A 26,585-nucleotide genomic window follows, 5' to 3' on the forward strand; every position below is an offset into this window, starting at 1 on the left:
TGATTAGCGTCCGGGTCCCCACATGTATTAATTTTCTTTTATCCTATATTCTTTATTTGCATTTTATTTATCAAATTTTGAAATCATAATTGTTTATATTCAATATCTTCTTATTTAAATTTTTGGATCTTGACCTATTTATATATCCCAAAAATCGAATAATAGGTATATTATCATCTTAAATTTTAAACTCATTGGGTACTTGTACACAAATATTTAATTATCTATCACAACTTTAGAAAATATTTAAATAAAAAATATCTTTGATATTCTAGTACAAAAATAATACATGGTTTGGAAATTGTGGGTTTTACAGATGAGCTTTTATTGTCAAATTTTTCAGAGTTGATTTGTTGGTTGTTTTATGCACCACATGCATTTGAACATTATTTGAGAGAAGAAGGTGATTTCTCGTGATATATCAATATTTTTAGCATAAAACATATATTATGTTGGGAACTTTTCAGATTAATTGTATGCAAAACTAAGGAGCAAAAACAAGATTTTTCATTGTGTGTTGCATAAAGTCGTGAGACAATCTTACGTGTGACTGCCACTTATTTCATTTTGATTTTAAGATTTCAATTGTTGGCGGTGTCTAAATATTCAAAGCCTCGTGATTCGTTAATTGAGAGAGAAATGTGATGTTCTCGGGAGTTCAGTTGAAATGGAATCAAAATCGAGTGATGCTCATCGAGTGGAGTTTTGGTAAAACAACACATGTGCCCGTGGTTAGTTATTACTCATAGTGCTGGCACGTAAATTAATTAATTAAATAGTGAAAAATATTTTGTCTATCAATTATGAATTGGATAGACGATTTTTTCAATCTTTTAAGTGTGTTAAAATATATGTAAATGGAATAAATTGTAAATTACTTAAAAATGAGTTATTTTTACAATAAGGCCATCTCAACACCATTTTGGCACAAAAATTTGCTCCAATGGAGGCTACGCTATTTGGCCAAAATAGCGCAGCCCCCCCCACTCTTGGGCCAAATTTGGCGCAGCACTTTTTTTGTTTTTTTAATTTTTTTTGTTTTAATTATTATAAATATATATTAATTTTATTATTTATTTTTAAATATAAATATTATTTAAATAATAATAAAATATTTATATTATTATTTTAATAATGAGATATCTAAACATAAAAATTAAAAATAATAATTATTGATTTTTTAAATATTTATTTATTTATGTTAATTATTAATAATTAAAGAATAATTTGCTTTAATGATTCATAAATAATATAATTTAATATAAAGATGTTCATTTCGCAGTACGTAATGCTTTAATTGATCATTTGTGATATGAATATAGTCATTCAAATTATATAATTAAATTATAAACTTAAATATTATTATTTAACTTTATTAATAATATAATATTGATTATATAATATACACATTAGTCATAATTAAAAATATATTGAATAAAAGATAATAATTAATATATGTAACATAAAAGGAATATTTTGAGAATATTTTTTTTGGTGTGAGATTTGAAGTAAATGGGTTGGAGATGGATGTTGTATTTGGTGCAAAAATCGCATTATTTTAGGTTAAAATTTGCACCAAAATAGATTTTGTGGTTGAAGATGACCTAAATAAGTGAACAAACCAATCTACTAAAAATGAATACTATAATAGCCACATTTTTAATAATATAATAAGAAAAATAAAACATATAAGAGAGAGTAAGATATAATTTATGTGAAAGTGTGTGTATTTTTGGTAAAAATAAAAGTGTGGGAAAAGGTTTACTTCATCCTACTCATGTGAGTATTGGGCAATGCTCCATGATAGGATGGATGACCAAGATATACCATGCTTATATAGACTCATTTTTTTTTTTTGAAATTGTATGTATGACAAAATCTTATCGTTGAAATGAAGTGAAGTTAATGCCACAATCTCGTTAACCGTGGGAAAAAAAGGTTCCAAGTTAGAAGTCACGAAAAATGGCACCAAATTTCTCCCTCCTTGAATTCAAATTATCCCTCCAATTGCCCTGCCAAAACCCTAAATATTTCACGTTTCATTCTCAAATCACACCAAAACAATGACGAATCTGAATCATCAAGACGATCTCGATCTTCTCCTGTCGCTTCAAGATCGGGTTCTCGAAACCCCTCCCGCTTCTCCTTCTTCCAACTCTGCAGGTATACAGGCCCTGTTTATTTTTTATTTTATTTTTTGCCAATCGAGCATTAAGTTAGCTTTATTAATTTCCGAGGTTTCATTTTAAGTATGTTAGATTTATATTGTTGATATTATGGTGCGGTGTTGATAGCACATACGTATGGAATTTGCGATATTGGTGTAATGTGGAGCGATTCAAGCTTTTTTTTGTAAATTTAAATTTGTTTAAAATTATGCTAAATCTGCATTCTCTTTGTATTTCTCCTACCGGGGTTATTTGAATGCCATTCCGAATCCAGAATCCATTCATTTATGCATACATAGTTTTTGTATGATTATGCAGTCCCGTTCCAAGTAGCTGATTTCAATTATGTGCTAATATGTTTTGTATGTACGTGCATTCGAACACAGGGTATTCATCAGAAAATGAAAGTCCAAAGCAAATGGGGAAGGTGGACATGTCCGTGTTTCGGGACTCAGTGAAAGATTGCATTGATTACGATCCTGTAAGTGTGAAGAAATCTATTAAACTGAAGCAGACAGTGAGATTGAAGGACACTGGGGTTGAGAAGTTTTCAGGGCTGCGAATCAGGTAGGTGTACCTTGAATTTCAGCAAACGAGAAATCTCGAGGGGTTAATTTTACAACTGGAATCATTTGTTGTATAAAGTTGAGTATATACCATATTATAGTGTTGTGAATGACTCGCGAAAACTTAACTCAAGAATTGTCGGTTTGCTCTGCAATTTGGATTCACTTTGGATCTTTCAAGATAATCTGGAATGTGGTTCGACGAATTCGTCTACATCCACGGCAATGTTCTAAAAATTGCTAGGCTCTAGACGGACGCTAGCATCTAGCATCTAGGTCGCCTAAGCGGGGACTAGGCATCGTTAGGCGGATTCCAAGATATCAACACAATAAGATGAAGTTTGGTGTATAAGAGCAAGCTAACAAATCATATTTATTGTTAAACTTTGGTTTAGATCTTGTAAAAAATTACTTTTCATTTTTTAAATTGGGCTTTTAATTTAAATTAAAAGTCCAGAAAACTTTTCTAAAAAAAAGTAATTTTCGGGCGCCTAGGCTGACCGACTGGCACTTTTTCGGTGTGGACAGTCGCCTGGGTCGAATTTTAGAAGCGGACAAGCAATACTCATTCTCATTAGATTCATAACCATTAATGGTACAGCATAACCACTAACTCTTGAATCTAATAAATTCTGGAACAATAGACAACCTATTATTTATTTCTCACAGTTGTCACTGCGTGTGCACGGACAAGAAAATGTTGCTCCTGTGGCTGAGTAAGCTTGAAATGGCAATTTCAAGCAATATAACTAGTGCCTTCGAATGAGAGGAAAGGACTTAACACCTATTCTATTCATCTAGTGTCTGATGAACAAAAGCTTGCTTGATTTTTAATGGGGTTTGGAATTTTCCAGGACATGTTTGAGTTTCTTTACATTGGGAAGTCAGGATATAATACTGTTTGGCTCTTAATTGCTTTTATTTGGCGGCATTAAAACAAATAATTTGTAGATACATCTAATACCGGCTATCTGTTTGTTCATCACACTTGGTTACATTTTCATGTTCAGGGATCAGGTGGTAACGCCTCTTGAGCTGAGCAATCGCTTATCGGATATTCGATTTGTCAGATTGCCTGCAATAAAGTATGCATGTTTCTTTATGATCCTTACATTTTTAATTACTCTATCGTACAATGTTGTTTCTAATGTTATTTTCTGGGTTTTAGGAACTTACTAGGAGGAGATACACTTTCTGGGTGTTGGGCCACAGTTGGAATTTTAAGTGAAACGGGGTCGCCGAGAATTAGTTCCATAGGAAAGAAGTTTGCGATTTGGAAAATGGGAGGTTTAGATGAAAATGTAATTTCTCTTTTCTTGTTTGGTGATGCTTATGAGAAAAATTGTAATGAGAAGGTAGGGACGGTCTTTGCTCTGTTCAATTGCAATGTCCGCAAGGAGAACTCGGTAAGTGCTTTATAATATGTTCTTATCATTTTCAGTTGAATAGGGTCCAGATTTCTAACTCATGCCGGGCCTCTATTTCAGGCAAGTGGATTTTCTTTGAGTATCTTTTCCGCTAAACACATTTTAAAATTGGGTGCTTCAGCGGATGTTGGATTTTGTAAGGGAAACGGATATGATGGAAAGGAATGCACAGCAGTCATCAATGTGTATGTGGTTATCTCCTGTGCATCTTCAGAATTAAGTTGATTGAAGAAGCCTTTCTCAGGCTGTATAATATTTATAATTCTTATTCTCCAATCGTGTTCATAATGCCGAATGGACTTTTATTTGCGATTGAACGTTTTACCTAATTTGTGCTTCAACTTCTAATTATTCATGTTTTGAGATGTGGTTTATTTTTGTTGCTGTGTATTTTATTTATAATGCTTATACTTAAGTTCCATTCTTTTAACTACTACTTATTGGTACATCTTCAGACGCCAAGGAAAATATTGCCGCTACCATAAACAGGTACAACCCACTTGGCAATCTTCTCACTTTCATCATGCAGCTAGAAATATAACTAGACGTATTTTTCCTGCTTAAACTTTGGAACAGAATGCATCAAAAAAGTATGTCAATACAAGAACAGAGCTCAAAGGAGGGTGGGTAGCTCTAGCTAATATTTGAGATATTAGTAAGGATTCTGTTTAGAAGCCCTTTTTGAAAAATAATAGTTGAACTTCTTTATCAGAAATTTAAGGACAGCATTCAGAGATCGTCTACAGTCAGAAGGAATTTATGTGGTTAATCCTAAGAGTGACAGACCAACGTTTACAAAATCTGCTCAGCCTGTTAAATTATTGTCTGTAGAAGGATTAAGGAAGGCCTTAAGGTTTGTATTTCTCCTATTTTATTTGTACTTTATCAGTGACAAGAAAATATTACAGTCAAAAACCAAAATTCTTACACCTTTTTAAAACCATAGTTTCTTATATTTTTTAAAACACATTATTTGGGACTTCTTGATGACTTTTCATTCACTTTTGCTAACTGTCGGGGTTATATGCCAACACAACAGCAACGCTGACAAAGTCACAACAAAGGTATATTCACAAGGAATAAGATTTCTGAATCATGTTGCCGGTATGCTTACAATTCCATTTGGTCCATGCTAATTCTGGCCATTGGATTTCCTTTACCAAATATATTTGGTTCAATCTCAGGGAAAAAGGGTCCAACTGAAACAGTTAATGTACATCAATCAAAGAGTAGAGAAGAGTTAAGGTAGTTGAAAATGGACTATTTCGTACACATATTTTTCTCACCTTTTTCATTCATCGGTATGCTTTCCTGCTGATGGTCTGATTGTTCAGGTTCAGACCAGATGAAGAGCCCAGAAGCAAAAAATTGAAAATGGAGAAGAGACAAGAAACTGAGCTTGTCGGCACTAAGATGATTGAGCTAGATTTTGCAAATTCCGACGAAGATTGAAGTTCTAATGCTCAGTCTGATATAAGAAGTACCCAAATTTGTAAAAATGTGTCGTATTTATAACAAAGAGATTAATGCTCCAATGCTCGCGGTACAATAGTTTTCTCATGGATTTGCTCGATATGAACTCTCTCAGAACGATGTATTATGCAACGATGATTGTAATGAAAAAAGGAAAAAATGGGCCAGTTTATTTCATTTTCTTTTATTTTTGATTTTTTAAAATTACATCTTTTTTTTTAAAAAAAATACGGTTAGTTTTTTTAAATTTTTATGATATTCAATTTTATCAAGCTTTTTTTAAATACAAATTTGTTGAATATAATAAAAAATTTATATTTTTACATAATTTCTACAACATTATCTCATCATTGTAGAAATATGTCATGGAATAACTAATGTCAATGTTCTACAAGGCGTCGCTTAGGATTGCTTAAGCGATGCGTAGTTACTCATTGCTCCGATTTTTACAAAGGCAATACTTTTGGGAGTGGCCGCAAAAATCAGGCGCCTAGGAGTGTCGGAAATCGTCTAGGATGATTTATAATATTTTTTAAAATCGGATTCCATATTTTAAAAAATAAAAAATACCGGTGAAACAATTACGACAAAATAATGTATTGTTGATGGTGGAGATAAAGATAATGAGAAAAAATTGAAACTGTAAGATAAATTCACAAAATAAAATTTGTATAAGATGAGACAATGAATATATATAATATAATGGATTTTGAGTTTGAATTCGAGTAGAAGAAATATCGGAGAAAATAGACTAAAAACCGCCTAGTCGGCTAAGCGTTAGGTTGTGGGTGGCCTCTGGCTTATCTTCTAACGTTTTTAGAACACTAATCGATGTTGATAGATTTGAGCTCTATTCAAGATCTCGTCTGCGCGAGCATTTTCGAAAAGAGCAGTCAAGAATTTTACAAAGAAGACAAGAAGTAGGACGTAAAAGAGTGGAGATGTAGGAGCATCTGAAGGATTTGCCTGATTATTAAAAAAATCGATGTATTATTTTAATGTTTTTGTCTTAACTTGCTAGCGGTACAGCCCATTCTTTGTCAAAGTCAGTTGCCTCTCAATCAGAAGGTGGTCGGTTCTTTTGGTCAAGTGACATTTTACCTAAGAGAGTTTTATCATGTCACCCTGCATAGCTTCTAACATCTTCATGTTCTTTTCATTAAGCGATGTAGTGCTCGATATCGCCACGAAGTTCCTTCTCTTGATGAGAACCAATGTCAATGTCATCTCGTAGGTAACGATTATAACCCCTAACCAGTTCCAACTGATGAAAAATCTTATTCAGTCGCTCTTCTACTTCGGCCTTGGCTGCGACCATCATCTCTTTCTAACATGGACCTTCGACTAGCCTAGACCTTGAGCGTTTGATCAATTTGTCTTGATTTTTGAGGGCGAGTTCCTTCATACGGATTGCGGCTTAAGCACGAGCACGAGGTTGAAAGAGAGTCATTTTCTGAAATGATAAAAAAATGCTCAAAATATCTCAAGATGACGATAACAATAATCGAAAAGATAATTTTAGCAAAGTAATAGGCTAAATGCTATTTTCCGAGAAATTTCCAAAAATGTAAAATTTGAAAATTTGATTTATGTGAAAAAGTTTACGACAAGAGGTTTCCGGAACATTTTTCGGAATCGAATTCCGAGTTTCCTACATAAAAGTTATGGATTTTACAAAATGTATGAAAAATTGGCAAAAGCCAAAGCGCGGGGGAGTGGAAATTACGGACGTGTGTACGGAACCTACTGTCTGGCACAATGAACGGGTCAACCCTACTCATATTCACAATAAAAAGTAATACTCTTAGCATACAAAATAATACATTTTCATGGATGACCCAAATAACAGATGTCTTACAAATACGACCCGTGAGACTGTCTCACACAAGTTTTTGCCTTGTGCCTAAGGATAGCGCGGAGACGCCATATATTCTATATTTGACACAAAAATTTCTTATTTACTTCTTTTAAATTTTCTCCAATCAAATTATGTAAATGATGTTATGCCAACCAGATTATGATCATGTGGGCTCTGATACTACTTAAATATCACGTCTCAAGACCGAGGTGAGTCGAGATCTGGTGTTGTTTCACAATCGTACAATTATAAAACAACAAGACTCGATGTACAATCAAAACAATATTTTTCATTAAAAACATAGACATTATCTTAATAATGATACGAAACCAAATACAAAAAGAGCGGAACTGGATTATAATCTAAATCAATACATTAAAATAGAACTTCGATACTTATCATCATCCCCAAAACATCTTTTGTTCCTCATCGTCAAATTTATCTTCGGTATTATCTAGGGATGGAGAGTAATGAGTGAGTATTTTGATAAATACTCACTAAATGACGCTCAATCGATATTAATAAATAGCAATACATATATTTATACGAGTCGAGGAATAACATGTCAAAATCAAATATGAACAAAATTATGTTAGTCACTAATTTTTAATCTTTTAATGGACGATCTCATGTTATCAATTATTATATCTTACCCGATAAAGGTCATTACAAATCAAATATCAATGGACAAAAATTCTTTTACCATTTCAAAATGAAAATCTCAGCGGCGTCTTCAAATAATTTCAAACATGTTTTTAATTATAACGAGTATACAAACAAATCATGTATCAAATTGAATGACAATCCTGTTTTCAAATACATACATATACTTTAAAGCATAAGTTCACTCACAATTTATGCTCCAAAATGTTCTTCGATTTAGACAGACCTTTGGAGAAAAAGTTGTTCGAATAAAATCAGAGGTTCTTAGATTTTTTTTCGTGTGGATTTTTCAGTAATGAAAGACGAATTTATATATGGAAAAAAATAATAATTATGTTACTTTATCCCTCAATTCATGGCTTTTCTCACAATTGCAATTGTGATTTTTTTTTTTTAAAAAAAAAGGCAGGAAACATAGGCTAATTGGCCGATGATAACTCAAAAAATCTACATTAGCCGGTAGATGAGATCCTACCTATGTGAGCCTCATCTGCTTGGGCCTGAGGTGGAATCTCTCATACCTCCCGTCATGAGCATGTATTTTAAAACAAGTATTTGAAGAGATTATATATTTTAGAGAAGTGAGAAAAATAAAAAAATAATTAGTGTTTGAAAATGAAAATAAAAAATTGAATTTATTTTAAAGTAGAATGTTTGGTTAATAAAGTATCTATTATAAAACTATTTTTTAATAAAATATAAAAAAATATTTATTTGAGTGTTTGCAAAAGATATGGTTTGACGGTGTACTGTGATTGAACATGTATCTTGTGAGACGGTCTCACAAATTTTTATCTGTAAGACAGGTTAATCCTACTGATATTCACAATAAAAAGTAATATTCTTAGCATAACAAGTAATACTTTTTCATGAATGACTTAAATAAGAGATATGTCTCACAAAATACGACATGTGAGACCGTCTCACACAAGTTTTTGTCATTGTGATTTGTGAACACGAAAATAAATGATATTAGACGAAAAAATTAGCGTAAAAATGTCTTCAAAAAATTGAAAAATCACCGTGCAGAAATGTACATGTATGAGTTAATATGCAAGCAAGTTCAGGGTAGAATAGAACTTCCGAAGCTTTAAGAGCTCTGAGTGCTAAATTTGTCATTTAACAAGAAGATAGCTCCCCATTCCTCTACGGCCACCCGATAGTTGTATTATCTGTTGCCAAACGAGAGGTCCAAATACTCTTCGCGATTCAATAATAATCTAGTGTTGCGCCACTTACCTTCACCAAGTGTACCTCAACCAATAAAATCAAAATTGTATACCTTCGACTCATTCTTGATTGTGTGTGGAGTGACTGCTACGATGCACCCCGCCGTAGCAAATCAAGAATTGTTTAAAATTTTGCCACCTCCAATGATACACGATGAGATAACTGATAAACATTGAACACTACAAGCAAACACTCCTAGTGTGAAATTTATCTTCAAACAAATGGCAAAGCCTCTGCAAGTTGAAGTCCACAATCCGAATGGAAAATACAGAGTTATCAGCACCAAACCCATGCCCGGAACCCGATGGATCAATCTCTTGATAGAACAAGATTGTCGGCTTGAAGTAATTTTCTTTGCTGAGAACCATAACCATTCATTCGGACTTTGTTTTTCCGGAATCTTTCGTATTGATTTTTGTTTTGATTCTTGTATTTTCTGAACTCTATGTGACACAGATATGCACAGAGAAGAAAACTATATTGTCTGTTGAAGACATCCTTGCTTTGATCGGTGACAAATGTGATGGAGTCATTGGGCAGGTTGATACACACATGTAGCCTTTTCTTTGCTCTGTATGAATTAACGGATTTTGGGAGCCAAAACTTTCATGTTTTCCGGTGGTTGTGTTTGATTTAGTCCATTTTTATGAGTGTTTTTTTACAGTTAACTGAGGACTGGGCGGAGACACTATTTTCTGCATTGAGCAGAGCAGGAGGAAAAGCATTTAGCAACATGGCTGTGGGGTACAACAATGTTGATGTAAATTCTGCTACTAAATATGGTGTTGCTGTTGGAAATACACCTGTAAGTTTATTTACTTTTGGTTGTGTATACCTTGACTTCATATAGAGATATAAACGTGGAAGAACGATTGTTTTGAATGTGTGACTTCCTGTGTGAGCATTTCATTCGGCATGATCGAAAATTTGTTCTTTCGTGAGAAAATACAGACGGGTATTCGAAATATTCTTGATTTTGACGCTGGCCGTGTTGCTTAGGGAGTACTGACAGAGACTACAGCTGAGTTAGCTGCTTCACTTTCATTAGCTGCTGCAAGAAGAATTGTTGAAGCAGATGAGTTCATGAGGGCAGGATTATACGATGGATGGCTTCCTCATCTGTATGATATTTAATAAACTTTTAATGCTTCTTGGCCAATGCAGCAACATAATTTTGCCATTTTTGGTTAAAGATTTGTAGGAAATTTACTCAAAGGACAGACAGTTGGAGTTATTGGAGCAGGTCGCATTGGATCTGCTTATGCTAGAATGATGGTAATTATATATAACTCTTGTAGGTCATGTAACAAATCTGAAATGCTGTGGGTATTGCTTCAAACTGATGATCTGTTATAGGTTGAAGGGTTTAAAATGAACTTGATTTACTATGACCTCTACCAAGCCACTCGTCTTGAAAAGTTCATCACAGGCACGCGCTCATCAATACTACTGATGCAGTTACAGTCCTATTCATTATCAGATATTTATTTACCTTGAAACTGCAGCTTATGGGCAGTTCTTGAAAGCCAATGGCGAAGAGCCTGTAACTTGGAGAAGGGCCACTTCGATGGATGAGGTTCTTCGAGAGGCTGATTTGGTAAGCTTCCTCCTGTAAAACTTTGATTCCTGTGCAACTTATCACTGGCCCTTTGATTGTTCATTTTCTGTGATTCAACATTTTGCAGATAAGCCTGCATCCAATCCTTGATAAAACAACTTACCATTTAGTCAATAAAGAAAGACTTTCAAAGATGAAGAAGGTAATGTAAGATATGTTCTGAACCGATAAAATACCATAGCCTGCGGTGAACATAGAAGTTTCGTGGGGCACGACACACTTTACATGAAATTTGATTGCCTTTTCATTCGCCACGATTTCTATATATAGCTTCCTCTACTCATGCAAATCCCAATGTAGGAAGCGATATTAATAAACTGCAGCAGGGGGCCTGTTATAGATGAGGTAGCTCTGGTCGAGCATCTGAAAGCAAATCCTATGTTTCGAGTTGGTCTCGATGTGTTTGAGGTGATTGAATATTTATTCCTCCATCTTCCGAGACCTTAAAGCACTGTACTAAAACGACTAATCTACGAAAAAATGATCGATAGGATGAGCCATACATGAAACCCGGGCTAGCAGAAATGAAGAATGCAGTTATTGTTCCTCACATAGCCTCTGCTTCCAAAGTAACATTATATTTGCTTTCTTCCCCTCCTGAAACCATTTAAAAATCACGTACGTCCACGAACACTTAAATTTCTGCTCTTACGACGCAGTGGACTCGCGAGGGAATGGCTACACTGGCTGCTCTAAACGTTCTGGTACCCAATACATAAATAAAACTACATAGCCATTATTAAGGCCTACAATTTTATTTGGCAATCTTGTCATGGTTTGCATTACAGGGAAAAATAAAAGGATATCCAGTTTGGTCTAATCCCAACAGCGTGGAGGCGTTTCTTGACGAGAAATCACCTCCGCCTGCTGCATGCCCGAGCATTGTCAATTCAAAAGCTTTGGGTAAATATCTGCCGTTCAAGGCAGCACAATAGATTTCTTGATGTTCTTTCTTCCCCTAATCGTGGTTTCGTTAACTGGTCGCAGGTTTACGGATTTCGAAGCTCTAAACAATGATATGCAGCCTGCAAGAATACTATGTATCTTATACAAAGCACATGAACATGGAGGAAACTCCAAGTTTTTTTATCCTACGAAAAACTTTGGTGACACTGTTTTACGGATGAATTTTAGTAGACGAACGAAAAATTATTATTATTTTATGATAAAAAGATTACTTTTTATGGTACCGTCTCATTAATATAGATTATTCGTTATGTAATTATATTGTAGACAATAATATCAAAACTTAAAGATAAGGAATATTTTAAAAAATTTGAGGTTGGAAAGATGAATCCAAATTCAGGATCAAGGACTAAGATATTCACTTCAACAACGAGTTTATTTTTCAAATTTTATCTATATTTTATGATTAGAAATATATTTTTAAAAATATAATCCATATTGTACATGTAAAACGTACATTAATATGGGGTTCACCAAATATGCATCAAAGAGTAGACAAAAATCTCACAGGTCGTATTTTGTGAGATGTATATCTTATTTGGATCATCCATGAAAAAATATTATTTTTTACGCTAAGAGTATTACTTTTTATGGTGAATATCGGTAGGGTTGACCCGTCTCACAGATAAGATTCGTGAAACCGTCTCATAAGAGACCTACTCCAAAGAGTAAGGCAGCGGGTTTTCACATAAATAAATAAATAAGAGTCTGATTATTTATGATTTCATAATTAAAATATTACAATCCAAAAGGAAATATATCTCTCAAGATTATAGAAAATTAGTTTTCAAACGATATCTTGGTAAGCAAGCAAGTGCGTGCAAAAATAGAAAAGTTCTCGCAGCCATATTTAATACGGTATAGATATTTTATTAGAGATTGTTTCCTAATCTAATCTAAAAAAAAGTAATAAAATCAACAATTTCAATTTTAATTTTATAATTATAAAATATTTTGAATTGTTTAAAAAAAGTTTCCTATTGAAACAAGAAAGGCGGAAAGTTCCGCGTATAAATAGGACAACACATGCACAAAAGCTCCCATTTATGATTATTCTTTCTGTTGGGATTAAACGTTTAGAAATTCCAAAAAATAATGTCTTCCAAGAAGATGATCAAGATGAAGAGTTCGGAGGGGGATATGTTCGAGGTGGAGGAGTTGGTGGCCATGGAATCGCAAACCATACGACATATGGTCGAAGATGACTGTGCCGATTCCGTCATCCCCCTGCCCAACGTCGCCTCCAATATATTGGCCAAGGTGATCGAGTACTGCAGGCGCCACGCGCAAACTCCTCCCAAGGCCGACACTGATGTCCTCGGGATGATGGCCGATAGTGAACTCAACCAGTTCGATACCGAATTTGTGCGTGTTGATCAGGACACGCTGTTTGATCTCATATTGGTTATTCCAATCTCCCTCTCTCTCCCTCTCTCTCTCTCTCTCTGTGATTGATTATACAATTCTGCTGTTTTCAAACCTCGCCCCTTGTTTTTTTTTTCCTTATGTTTATGTTCATCATCTTTTGTCATCCAACTATTTTTCTTAATTTACGATTGTGATCGTATCTTTAACATGGATTTATTTGGATAAAGATAATGTAATTATATTAAATATCTTATTTTTAGAGATAATATATGAATTTTTGAATTTTTTTAAAATAAATTAGATATTCTAGTTTTGAGAAAATTATATGAAAAACATTAAAGTATTTTCGTGAAAACAATATAGATTATTCTTTCACAAGTTTTGTCTTCTCACATGGAAAGTTTTTGTGACATACGTTGTTTTCAATTCATTAAGTAGGCATGTTGTGTTGCTCCTGAGGTTGGTATTGCCGGAATGTTTTGGTACTTATTTCAATCATTTTTATTTATTTTGATCATCAGGCTGCGAACTACTTGAATATCAAGGGCTTGCTTGATCTGACATGCCAAACTGTTGCCGACATGATCAAAGGGAAGACCCCGGAGCAAATCCGCAAGCAGTTCAACATAAAAAACGACTACACCCCTGAGGAAGAAGAAGAAGTTCGCAGGGAAAACGCATGGGCATTCGAGTGACTTGTGCTTGATAATCTTTGCTTCTTAATTGATATTCCTATCTCTTTATAATAGATTCAAGTAAATACACATGGGATTATGTTGTTTGTCTTTTCTTTTATTCTTAGTCGAATTGTTGATTCTGCTTTCTTAAGAAATATTTGATTAGTCAGTCTCATCGCTCCGATAACTTCAAACAATTTCTATCCACTAGTTCGAAACTTTGGATACTCAAGTCGATACACGTCCAAGTTCCTACACTTGTTTTTTTTTTTAAAAAAATGAACATTCTCATTAAAATTGGGTAAAAATTTGGAGTACAAGGCATCCCAAATGGGACCCAGAAGAAGTTACTAGAAATAAACTACGAGTACGTCACCATCTTAGATACATCAATAGAACAAGGAATACAGCGAAAAACGGTAATCTTAACCCTACAGACAATATCTTCAATTTGCGGCTTGACTTCATCAAACATCATCTTGTTCCTACCGTTCCAAATGTAGTAAATCGTAGACGCAAGGGCAGTAATCCTCATCCGAGACAACGTCGAGTTCCCTCTGTAGTTAGATCTGAATGCCTTCAAAATAGCAGATGGGGTGATCCCATAATTTTCCGCATATCCAACCAATTACGAACCTCGTTCCAAATAGCTGCCGAGAAGCCGCATTTGAAGAACAGGTGTTGAACCGATTCATGCTGAATATTGCACAACACACACGATTTGTCATTGGCAAAGGGTAAACGATCTCCAGTGAGGAGTTTCGCATGGGCCGTGAGCCAAAGAGTAAATCTGTGCTTGGGGAGAATGAAAGAACGACCAAGTAGTGGCTTCCCTTCAATCCCAATCCACCGTCTGAAAGAGCCTTTTACGATAATTTATATATTGAATTTTTTTTTATAAGTGCGCATTTTATCTTTAAAAAACCTATCTACAAATTTTTTTTTAATATAAAACTTAAAATTTATATGTTTTGTTACCAGAACATCCCTACCTTTATATATTAATAAATTACTGATTAATCGTATTTACTTCACGTTCGAAACTAAATAATCACGAGCAAAGAGCTTTATCTAGCATAATTTATTGTGTCAATGAGATCTGCAGATCACTACATTAAATTCGATGTTTACCTAATGTACAACTAAAAGTAATCGTTTAACCCGTGGGAACTGGGTTTGTGTAAATAATATTATAGAAAAACTAAATAATTTGCAAAATTATAATAAAAATTAAATAATACATAAATTTGAACGAATAAATTTGAATAAAATACTTTTTCTTATCTTTAAATTAAGATTCAATACCTAGTTATGATTTTTTTTATAAATCAGTACCTGACAATGCCATAATTTTAGTTTTTAACTCCCCACAAATTCAAGTTTATATTTTTGCCGTTTTTGTTATTTACAATGGAATAAGAGTAAATACTTATTTAACTCATAAAATACATATTTTGGAGTTCCAGATACTTGATTTGGATATTTGAATACTTCAAATGAGTAAAAAAATACTGGATCTTCGAGGATTGTCATAAATTCAATCATTGTTGATCTTTTCATTGAAAATGCAGTAAGATGTCTTATTCATGTCATTTATTTTAGAATAAAAAAAACATAGTTCATCCTTTGTCATGAAATAAGGAATAAGTACATATTTTGACCTAAAAATGTGGGGACCCGGACGCTAATCATGATCTTAATCATCATTATGACTAATTAATCAATTATAAAAACAGAGTCTAATTTTTTTTTTAAAATACAAAGCGGAAACGTAATGTAATTTACTCAAATTACATATTAAACATGAACATACAAATCTTGTGTTATCTACAAGAATTCAACTAGGTTCAACTATATATCAACGCTGAATCCTAAGTTGCTTCAAGGCCCGGATCTCCACGCTATCTATCTTCTCTCATTCTCTTCTTGACCCTGATCCAGCCCCACCTGTTGCCATGCACACATACAAAACAAGACAACAGCCGGATAACTCCGGTGAGATATAAATATCCCAGTATAAACAATGTATACATACAATCATATAAAAGCATATACGAAAGCATATAAGAAATATTCATAACATGTATCAATATTTTATGATGCATGTAAATCAAACTTAAAACATGCACATACTGAAATCATAACTTGATGCTCACTACATAACAAAATGCAAAACTTTAAACTTACAGACTTGAGGTGTGACTTCGTGAGCTTCTTGCGACTGGCAGTAGGCATAACCCTTTACAAGAACCTGGCTCTGATACCAACTGTAACGAACCGTACTTTTCATACTTAAAATTTGCGGAATAATTAAAAATTTTCTTAATTGTAAACATTCATACGGTCGTCACTCAACATTCATAAAATAATCTCACAATCATCCGTCACCAATAAAATTTTGTTAAAAGAACTGTCTCAAAATATTTCGCATCCAGGTGCTTAAAAACGTAGAGTATTTTTAAACTTTGCATAAAACGTAAACTTTGCGGTCCTCGGGTCTAGCCTGCCACTCAGCCCAAGCCTGCCCCTTGGTCATCACCTCCTGTCTCCTCCACATAGTCACCTGCATCGATCAAGTCTAGTGAGTCTAAAGACTCAACACGTATAAACTGGGATAACGAGTACTACATAATAAAATCGCATGCAACTTAAAAATAGGACATACATAACTTGAAACTTGAGCTTGCATAATAAACTTAAACATACGTACGTACATAGCTAGACGTGCCATCAACATAAACTTTCATAACATACTGCATACTTGAACATACATAACTTCATCATTTTGCATAGAGGATGTTTCAAAGCAAGTGACCCGTAACATAAATGAGCCTGATCAGACTATACCACAGTACTGGACTGACAGAGACGTATCCACTGCCGCATACATAAGATCCCCGTTCGTAATTTAACGGGCTGGTTGGTCCCCGTTCATAATTTAACGCTTCCCAACCACGATCTAACCCGTTCATAATTTAACGGGCGGATTGGTCCCCGTTCATAATTTAACGCTTTCCAATCCTAACATAATTTGGTCACAAGACATTTAGCATACCTCAAAACTTAAAATATTTTCTTGCACGTCATACATACTTACTTGGCGTTGAGGGATTCGTTGGACTTCGACTGGGATCGTCGTTGCTGTACATACTAGCTTGAATTTGCATACTTAACTTGCATAACTTAGACGTAGAAATCATATTTACTCTCGAGTTCAATCATTACTTAGGACATTCTATAATTTCCCATGACATGACCTTGATAACCCTTGCACTAAACCAGGACATCAATCTTAAAAGCAGCAATATTATTTTTCCCGAAAACGTGTGTAATGACCCGATTTAATTATATGTTATTTGGCGATAATTAAGATTAATTATTTTAAATTACTCAATTTAAAATAATTAAGCCAAATAATTAAATTGTGCGTTTATGCATATTTAAATTTTATAGCACACAAGAGTTGAAATAAAATAGACCGTGTCAAATTTCGAACCTCGAAAAGATTAAAGGATAAACATACATAATATATATATATATATATATATATATATATATATATATATATATATATATATATATATTAATAATCTCTCTCACACACTACACGTATAAACACACACGAATCCTCTCCAAATTCCCGTAGCTTCTGTTCTTATTTCCATTTCAATTTCCGTTCGCTTTGACCGCCGATTGTAGCCGCACCGGGCGTCGAAAAATTCAAGTAAATATACGGTTGGAAAGCTCTCGACGTAAGCTTTCCGTTGATACCACTTTGGATAGGAAAAATCGAGATTCTGAAAAACCCGTCGGAAAACGCCGCCGGCTTCATCGCTTAATCGCCGTGTTCCGCCGCTCAAAAGTAAAAATTGATTGAGGCGTTTTGTTCCTTATGTCATAAGCTTTCTTTTGATACTACTTTTGTAAATTTTCGAGAACGACCCGTCGGCTTCGTTTTTTTTACGTGATTCCGGTCATCTTCTCCGGTGAGTTTGCCGCCTGTTGCCGGTGAGCTTCGGTTTAGGCTCGATTTTAGCCACTGTTATTGGAAGTACAAGTTGTATCGGTGCGAATCGTTGCCTATGTGGATTTAATTTAATTTCGACTCAAATATTGTATCATTATTAATTAATTATTGGGTTATTGTTGTAGGTTCCGGAATTGCGCGAGTTGGAGGTATAATCTGGTGAACCTAGAATTTATCGTAGTCGTTTAAATATTAGTTTAGCGTCATTTAAAGCTAAAAAGAATATTTTGCGACGATAAAATAGAAATGATTGATTTTAGGCATTTTAGTCGAATATTGAAATTTTAGAAATTTAAAATGCCTAAATTGTTGAAATTGGATTTTTAGTGAATTTAAATGGTTCTGGAATTTTAATATGATAATAAGACCATTTAAATTAATATTCAGGTGATTTGTCTGAGTTGGCAATTCCAGGACTTTCTTGAGGATTTAAGTTACTGGTAAATTAGTTGAGATACGTAGAGATCAGTTATTTTCACGATGTCTGACAGAGACATCTGATGATCCTGTGTATGATTTATTTGCTATTTGCTGATTTATGTGATATTATATGCTGACTCGCATATTATCAGTTGGTAATTGATGTGCAAAATAAAATAAAATATTTCTTTGGTTCACACACATTTTATTTTGGTTAGACACATCAATACCACTGAACATATCATATTGAGCCTATCTGTTATTGAGATCTAGTTATATTTCGATTGAGATCTGTATATGATATTATATTGTGTCTTGTGGATTTTGGGCACCTTGACTCGGTCCGGCTTAGGTAGTTGCTGGCATCAAGTGTGAAGCCATATCCCCAGACACTGTCCGCTGAGTCGTGGACAGGTCCGCTGAGTCGTGGACCAGCTCGAGCATATATATTATGATTGTTGATATCGATCCTTTGATTCCTGATATCCTGATATCTTGCACCTATACATGCATTGCATTCATGCATGGCATCATTGCATTTCTATGTCATATATCGTGGTTTCTTGATGTCTCGTACTGGGGTTACTGACCCCCGAGAGGGGGCTGTCGTGTCTTTTGCGTGTGGACATGACAGGTGGTACAGGTGGTTCGACCTCAGGTGCTCGAGAGGAAGCCTCGGGAAGTACCAGAGCTCCTTGAGAGTAGGCTCAGTTGTGTTTAGGTATTGCGTAGTGTTGCTGTCTCCCAGATATTATATGTATATATTTGGAGGATTGTATTATGGTATTATCGAGCCTTGTCGGCTCTATGATATTTTGGGTTTGTATATGTGATGATCGTGTCTGGCTGGCACGTGTGTATGCTGTTGTGTTTATTGAGGGCATATGTTGTTTATTTTGAGTATTTGATTTTCTGGTATGTCCTATATATAGGAAGGTCATGCCGAAATTTTTATAGGCCCAACCGTAAATTTTTAACTCACTTTTCCGCTGTTAACTGATTAATCAAGATTGCATGTTAATAAATCGTGATTAGGATAACGGGCCCTCACAACGTGAGTACACGGACCCCGACCCCGGGTCCGTGTACAGGTCCGTCTACCTACTGCAAAGGAAATGCCCGGAAGAAAGAGGGGCACGGACCCCGTGTTGGGATCCGGAGACAGGTCCGTGTCTGTGCGGTGAAAGGTGTCTCGAAGAAAAGGGAAGGCACGGACCCCGTGCCTGCATCCGTGTGAGGGTCCGTGTCCGTGCGCAAATTTGACACTGCGAAGAAAACAAAGGCACGGACCCCGTGTCAAGGTCCGTGTAAACCTCCGTGTACCTACGCGACTTAGAAGCTCACGAAAAGTCTGAACCTGTTGTGCTTAACTCCCTCAACTCGGTGTACAACCCAATAATCAACATCACGAGCTCATCTTAGGCTACTAAATCAATGACTCGAGCCTATACAACTGTCCCAAAACAACCATACATCACAATCAACCCAACAAAACCCGTGAACAAGACTTTTTGACACAAAACGGTTTTATACGACATTCAATCTCCCAAGCACCTAACGACAAGAAACGATGCTTCAATAAACATCCCAACATCATAAATAATATACCTATACGCAGCAACGATCACCCGTCGATCCCCAACGCAGCCTGCAACAATTAAACTTGAAGAACACATCAATATCATAACTTTTCTGAAAACGCAGTTTGAGCAGTCCCACGAAAAACGCCATAACTCACTCAATTTTTATCCAAAAATCTCGAATTTTATATCAAATCGAAGGCATCAAAAAGTTCTACAATTTCCTAGTTGAAAGTTTTCTCAAAATCCCGACGGAAAAATCGCAGTATTTAAAAAGACAGTAAAAACGTGATTTTTGATCTAAAATTAATTCAAAACTGATCCGAATCGTTTTCTGTTCAAACGACGAACGTCACACATATATTTTTATGCATAAAAATATCACAACACATAATATGACAAGATCGATGCAGAAAGAACAGAATATACGTGCCTTTTGAATCTTAAACGTTACCGAACGGCGTCACCGAAGCGGAGATAGAAACGAGGTTGATCCGAGACGAACGTGGCACCGTTTTCTTGCAATAAAATTCACGAAAACCTTGCTGGAATTTGAAGAGGGGGTGGGCGGCTGCTATGCTAATGAAGAACCCTAGTTTTCTTTCTCTCAAAAATAATAAAACTAGAATGAAACTTGTGTGTGTGTGTGTTTAGGCGTGTATTACTGTGTGTAAAAGTGTGTTTGTGTGTGTAGCGTGTGTTTTAATTAAATTAAAAAACTAACTTTTTGCTTAATTAAAATAATTATCTACTAAGTAAACACTAACTCTCTTTTACCTTATAAATAAAACTCTTTAATTAAAATATAACACACACCATACTAGACTTTAAAAGTTCTAAAATCATAAACTCACAAAAATAATTAATTTGGGATTCAAACTACTAACATCTCATAAAAATACTAATTTTAAATACCCCCCCAAACTCAACTTAAAATAAAGTACCATCTTTAAAATTGCCAAAATCGTCACCGGGTCTTTTCCTCAATCCCGCTTCGAATGAATGCCTGAAACATGAAACTCGAAAAAAAATTTTAACGTGCATCACATAAACATGACCATTATTAAAATAATACATTTAAATAAATTATGCATGGCTAAACTCATTTTAAATTAAAATAAATGATTTAACGAATTAAATAAATGCACGGGTTATACTTGTACTGAATTTGGGCACTACATAATCAATCCCTAAACGGCATCGATATAATTCATATATCAGTGTCTGGGCGAATAAGCCGCAGAATTGACGAATCAGTCAAGAATTAGGCGAATCAGCCAATAACCAAACGAATCACCCTGTAATTAAGCGAATCAGCTTAAGTTTAGACGAATCAGTCAATAACCAGACGAATCAGACCGTGACTTGGCGAATCAGCCTATAATAAGACGAATCAGTCAATAACCAGACGAATCAGCCGGTGACTAGGCGAATCAGCCGGTGACTCAACGACTCAGTAATCAATACATGCAGTCAGTATCTAAGCAAATCAATCGATGACTAGCGAATCAGCAGTCATTACATACAGTGGCTATAAATCAATAGACTACAATAATCAGTCTCATCAATTGCAAATATCAATGCAATAAATGAAAGTATGTGATTTGGGGGAACTCGAGTCAAACCTCACTCGATTTGTGCAATCCCAACTCAACATTAATTTATACCTTTCTTTTTGATACTCTGACTCGGTCGCAGTCTCGAACTCAAAGCCTGTCAATACTCAATCTGACAATGACAATACCAAGGAGTATACTATCAATACCCGTTCAAACCCATACTGGATATAAACAGAATTCAATCAAATTCTGTTTTAATAACATAACGGCATAATCTCAATATATCCAGCCATGTCATATCAGTCGGATATAAATTCCAACATCTCATAATCAATAACAACTCAATTCTGATATCAAATCGTCTCCAAAACTACTCCGAAAATCATAACAATTCCATATAGTATTTGTTCCTTAATCCAGTTTCGATTATACGATGTCTAACATGCCAAGAACGTCATATATGAATCATATCAGATTCTGACAATACCATAATTTCAAAACATATCAAAACGCAGCAAAACTTACGTCCAGTTGTAGCCTACGTCGATAGGAACTCAGTATCGAAGTCGGATTCAAAATCGGACGGCGGATTGATCGTAAATCAAAATCTGAAATTGAAAGCAATTCTTTCCTCAAGCCTTTGTTTTCTTTCTCTTTTTCTGAAGAATCTCGGTTGTGTATATATATATATATACATACACGTAACATGCAACAAGCCAAGTGGCTCCCTTTCATTCTGCATGACTGGCGCATATGCGCGCTCAGCACCGCGCATATGCGCCGAAGGTTCGGCCCGGCATTCTTTCTTCTCGCGCATATGCGCCGTCAATCTCGCGCATATGCGCCAAACCTCCTGCCCTTCACGCGCATGTGCGCCATCTACGTCGCGCATATGCGCCGAGCTCTCTGGAGTTCTTCCTCGGCATTTCACCTACCTCGCGCATATGCGCGCCCTGTCTCGCCCATATGCGCGAGAGGTTCTGGACAATCCGCGCATGTGCGCAAATGCACACCCTCGCACTTATATTCCGAGTCTGTTTTCGTCTTTCCCGGTCCATTCCGTTCCGTCTATAATCACTTCAATCAATCAAGAAATCATCCCAGATTAATCTAAGATTACGGTAATTATACCCAAATCATTTCAGATTACGGTAATCAAATTCTCGGGCCTTACAAAAAAGTACATATTTTGGGGTTTCAATATTTGATTTGACTATTCAATTATCCAAATATTTTAAAAAATAATCGATCTTCGAACGATCACCATAAATTCAATCATTGTTGGACTTTTCATGAAAAAATATTAGGATGACTTTTTCATGTCATATAATTTTTTTAAAAAATATATAGTTAATCACCTAGATTTAGAGTATTTATTTTGAGCTATAATGTACCTATTATAGGGTTTCAATTGTATACTCCAAGTGTCTAAAAAAATACTTGATCTTCGAGCAATCACCGTAAATTCAATCATTTTTGGTCTTTTCATTGAAAATACATTAGGATACTTAGTCATGTCATTTAATTTTTAAAAGAACATAGTTCATCACATATCATGAAATAAGAGTACGTATTTATTTTAACTTAAAAAATACCTATTTCGGGGATCCAGATATTTGATTTGACTATTTTAATACTCCGAATGTGTAAGAAAGTACTGGATCTCGGGCGATCACCATAAATTCAATCACTGTTGGTATTTTTTGAAAAACACATTAGATAATATTTGCAATCAATACCTTATTAGTATTCACTACTAATATTTAGGTAAAAGTGGGTCTCAAGTGAGACCGTCTCACAAATCTTAATCTGCGAGATGGGTCAACCCTACCCATATTCACAATAAAAAATAATACTCTTAATATAAAAAGTAATACTTTTTCATGGATGACCCAAATAAGATATCCTTCTCACAAATACAACCCGTGAGACCGTTTCACACAAGTTTTTTTCTTTAGGTAATGTTTGCAATCACTATCTCATTAATATTCATCCAAAATTTTGGTATTCATAAAACACCAAAAATATATTTAATTTGATATCATATTTATTAGTACTGTTCACAGTACCGTTGATATATAAAAAATACACAAAATTTTTTGTCACGAGATATTTGATGTAGCCTCTTAAATACCAAAATTTGTTTATTTTTACTTTCAAAAATACTCTTTGGATTTAATCTTGAATGATTTATTTGGCGTTAATGAAATAACAATATGATATATCTATATTCATAAGATACTTGATGTGACCTTGTAAATACCAAAAAAATTTATTTTTATTGTCAAAAAATAAATTTGGAATATAATCTTGAATGAATTATTTAGAATTCATAAAATAACATTATGATACCTAAATTGGTAAATAAAGTACCTAATTTTTGTCAAGGTGATACTTGATGTTGTCCTTTAAATATTAATTTTTTTACCAATATTTTTTCATTATATTTATGACTATTCATTTATAATAATCACTGATATTCATTCAAAATATTTATTAGTATTCATTAAATAATAAGAGAATACTTAATTTGATATCATCCTTATTAGTATTCATCAATAATACTTGTTGGTAATCATTCATTATATTTATCAGTATTCAGTATTATGTCATTATACTTATAGTTATTCATTTATAATACTCATTAATATTAATTCATAATACTTGTTGGTATTCATTAAATAACATGCTAATACTTTTTGATATCATCCTTATTAGTATTCATTCACAATACCTATTTTTGATTCATTATACTAAGGACTATTCATGTACAATAATCATTAATATCCGTTAACAATACTTGTTAGTATTCATTAAATAAAAAATGAATACGTAATTTGATATCATACTTGTTATTGAGTGATTTGTGTTGGTGACATACGCGAACCCAAAATATTATATCCAAATTGATACTTAAAGTACCTAGTTCGAGTCAATAGATATTTTATTTGGTCTTTTAAATACGTTTATTCTATTATTTGAGGATTTGAAAAAAAAAAAATTGAGTGACTTTTGTTGGTAGTATCGTGAAATCAAAAACATATATCTAAATTGGTAGTTAAAGTACCTAAATTGAGTTAGCGGGTACTCAATTTGACTTCGAAATTGCCTAATTCATTTTAATAGATAATTGATTTGGCATCGTTAATATCCCATTTCATTATTTGGCTATGTAAAAAATATATTACGAAGTTAATATTGGGTGTCTTTGTTGGTGACATCTGTAAAGTCAAAATATGATGCATAAATTAGTATCAAATAACTTAATTTAAGTAAGTGGGTACTTGATTTGGCTTCATAAATATATAATTCGAGACAATAGACACTTGATTTTGCCCCGTAAATATATTTAATCTATTATTTGGGGATGTAAAAAAATATATCACGGAGTTGATGTTGAGTGGGTTTTGTTGGTATCTTCATGAAGTTAAAATAAGATATCTAAATTGTTACTTATAATACTTAATTCGAGTCAGCGGGTACTTGATTCGGCATCAGAAGTACATAAATAGTCAATATGTACTTGATTTGGCCTCGTAAATATCATTATTCCATTATTTGAAGATGTAAAAAATATATTAAACATTTGATGTTGAGTGACTTTTGTTGATGGTATCGGCAATTCAAAATATGATACCTAAATCGATACCTAAAGTGCATAATTCGAGTCAATGAGTACTTGATTTAGCCTCATAGATACCTAAATCGAGTCACTAGATATTGGATCTGGTCTCGTAAATACCCTTACACCTGTGGGGACCCGGACGCTAATCAAGTTCTTAATCATGTTTGGGACTAATTAATCAATTATAAAACAGGGTCTAATTTTTTTTTTTTTTTTAAATACACAGCGGAAACGTAATGTAATTTACTCAAATTACATATTAAACATGAACATACATCTCAGTATAAAAGTACAAGTCCTGTACAACATATATTTATTCAACTAGGGTTTAACAACTAATATCAAGTGTATAACCCTATCTCTAAACCAAGTCCGGAATCACCACGCTAAACTCGTCATCTCTCATCCTCTTCTTGACCCTGATCCAGCCCCACCTGTTGTCATGCACACATACAAAACAAGACAACAGCCGGATAACTCCGGTGAGATATAAATATCCCAGTATAAACAATATATAAATGCAATCATATAAAAACATATACGAAAGCATATAAGAAATATTCATAACATGTATCACATCAGAAACATAAATCAATCTCAGGCATTCAGTAATCATGAATGGCAAAACAATGTAAATCAACATATCGTATCAGACTCAACTCATCCGACACGTCGTCTCAGACTCGACTCCACTGACGCGTCGTCTCAGACTCGACTCAACTCTATCCTAGGGATCCCGATGTCTGGATATAGGTAATTATATCGAATCTCAGTCGATAGGAATGAATCAATCCCTAAACGGCATCGATATAATTAATATCTCCAGTGTCTGGGCGAATCAGCCGCAGAATTGACGACTCAGTCAATAACCTGACGAATCAGCCAGTAATTAGGCGAATCAGCCCATAATCAGACAACTCAGCCTGTAATTAAGCGAATCAGCTTATGTTTAGACGAATCAGTCAATCACCAAACGAATCAGCCGGTGACTAGGCGAATCAGCCTATAATAAGACGAATCAGTCAATAACCCGACGAATCAGCCGGTGACTAGGCGAATCAGCCTATGACTCAACGACTCAGTAATCAATACATACAGTCAGTATCTAAGAAAATCAGGCAATGACTAGCGAATCAGCAGTCATTACATGCAGTAGCTATAAATCAATAAGCTACAAATATCAATCTTATCACACAGTAGCTATAAATCAATAAACTACAATCATAAGTCTGATTAATTGCAAATATCAATGCAATAAGTAAAAGTATGTGATTTAGGGAAACTCGAGTCAAACCTCACTCGAGTTGTGCAATCCCAACTCAACATTAATTTATACCTTTCTTTCTGATACTCTGACTCT

General features: G+C 34.3%; 3 protein-coding genes across 3 annotated transcripts; all 3 read left to right on the forward strand.

Annotated features, from left to right (window-relative positions):
• The first annotated feature begins 1,934 nt into the window (after window positions 1-1,934).
• On the forward strand, window positions 1,935-5,792 carry LOC140828353 (uncharacterized). The gene is made up of 11 exons (XM_073191339.1): window positions 1,935-2,163; window positions 2,555-2,735; window positions 3,745-3,819; window positions 3,903-4,140; window positions 4,222-4,346; window positions 4,617-4,650; window positions 4,738-4,784; window positions 4,874-5,014; window positions 5,201-5,265; window positions 5,346-5,406; window positions 5,496-5,792. The coding sequence occupies exons 1-11, from the start codon at window positions 2,064-2,066 to the stop codon at window positions 5,611-5,613; spliced, it is 1,185 nt and encodes a 394-aa protein (XP_073047440.1). The 5' UTR covers window positions 1,935-2,063; the 3' UTR covers window positions 5,614-5,792.
• Window positions 5,793-9,439: 3,647 nt separating this feature from the next.
• LOC140827048 (glycerate dehydrogenase-like) lies at window positions 9,440-12,192 on the forward strand. Its single transcript, XM_073189634.1, has 13 exons — window positions 9,440-9,729; window positions 9,842-9,925; window positions 10,050-10,190; window positions 10,385-10,506; window positions 10,579-10,660; window positions 10,742-10,814; window positions 10,891-10,982; window positions 11,071-11,145; window positions 11,304-11,411; window positions 11,495-11,572; window positions 11,663-11,707; window positions 11,792-11,906; window positions 11,991-12,192. Exons 1-13 carry the CDS (start codon window positions 9,607-9,609, stop codon window positions 12,011-12,013), a joined length of 1,161 nt encoding a protein of 386 aa, XP_073045735.1. The 5' UTR covers window positions 9,440-9,606; the 3' UTR covers window positions 12,014-12,192.
• An 832-nt stretch (window positions 12,193-13,024) lies between these two features.
• On the forward strand, window positions 13,025-14,168 carry LOC140828354 (SKP1-like protein 1B). The gene is made up of 2 exons (XM_073191340.1): window positions 13,025-13,373; window positions 13,859-14,168. The coding sequence occupies exons 1-2, from the start codon at window positions 13,065-13,067 to the stop codon at window positions 14,030-14,032; spliced, it is 483 nt and encodes a 160-aa protein (XP_073047441.1). The 5' UTR covers window positions 13,025-13,064; the 3' UTR covers window positions 14,033-14,168.
• Window positions 14,169-26,585: the final 12,417 nt, after the last annotated feature.

Source organism: Primulina eburnea, chromosome 3 (assembly GCF_022965805.1).
Source record: "Primulina eburnea isolate SZY01 chromosome 3, ASM2296580v1, whole genome shotgun sequence".
Classification (NCBI taxonomy): domain Eukaryota; kingdom Viridiplantae; phylum Streptophyta; class Magnoliopsida; order Lamiales; family Gesneriaceae; genus Primulina; species Primulina eburnea.

Bases quoted from the DNA above. Each gene is read 5' to 3' on its own strand.
- LOC140828354 (XM_073191340.1), top strand. From the start codon at position 13,065: ATGTCTTCCAAGAAGATGATCAAGATGAAGAGTTCGGAGGGGGATATG. The intron at 13,374-13,858 runs GTTATTCCAATC...TTTGATCATCAG, and splicing joins CGCTGTTTGATCTCATATTG to GCTGCGAACTACTTGAATAT.
- LOC140827048 (XM_073189634.1), top strand. From the start codon at position 9,607: ATGGCAAAGCCTCTGCAAGTTGAAGTCCACAATCCGAATGGAAAATAC. The intron at 9,926-10,049 runs GTTGATACACAC...GTTTTTTTACAG, and splicing joins GTGATGGAGTCATTGGGCAG to TTAACTGAGGACTGGGCGGA. The intron at 10,507-10,578 runs GTATGATATTTA...TTTTGGTTAAAG, and splicing joins GATGGATGGCTTCCTCATCT to ATTTGTAGGAAATTTACTCA.
- LOC140828353 (XM_073191339.1), top strand. From the start codon at position 2,064: ATGACGAATCTGAATCATCAAGACGATCTCGATCTTCTCCTGTCGCTT. The intron at 2,736-3,744 runs GTAGGTGTACCT...TTTCATGTTCAG, and splicing joins TTTTCAGGGCTGCGAATCAG to GGATCAGGTGGTAACGCCTC. The intron at 4,651-4,737 runs GTACAACCCACT...ACTTTGGAACAG, and splicing joins ATTGCCGCTACCATAAACAG to AATGCATCAAAAAAGTATGT.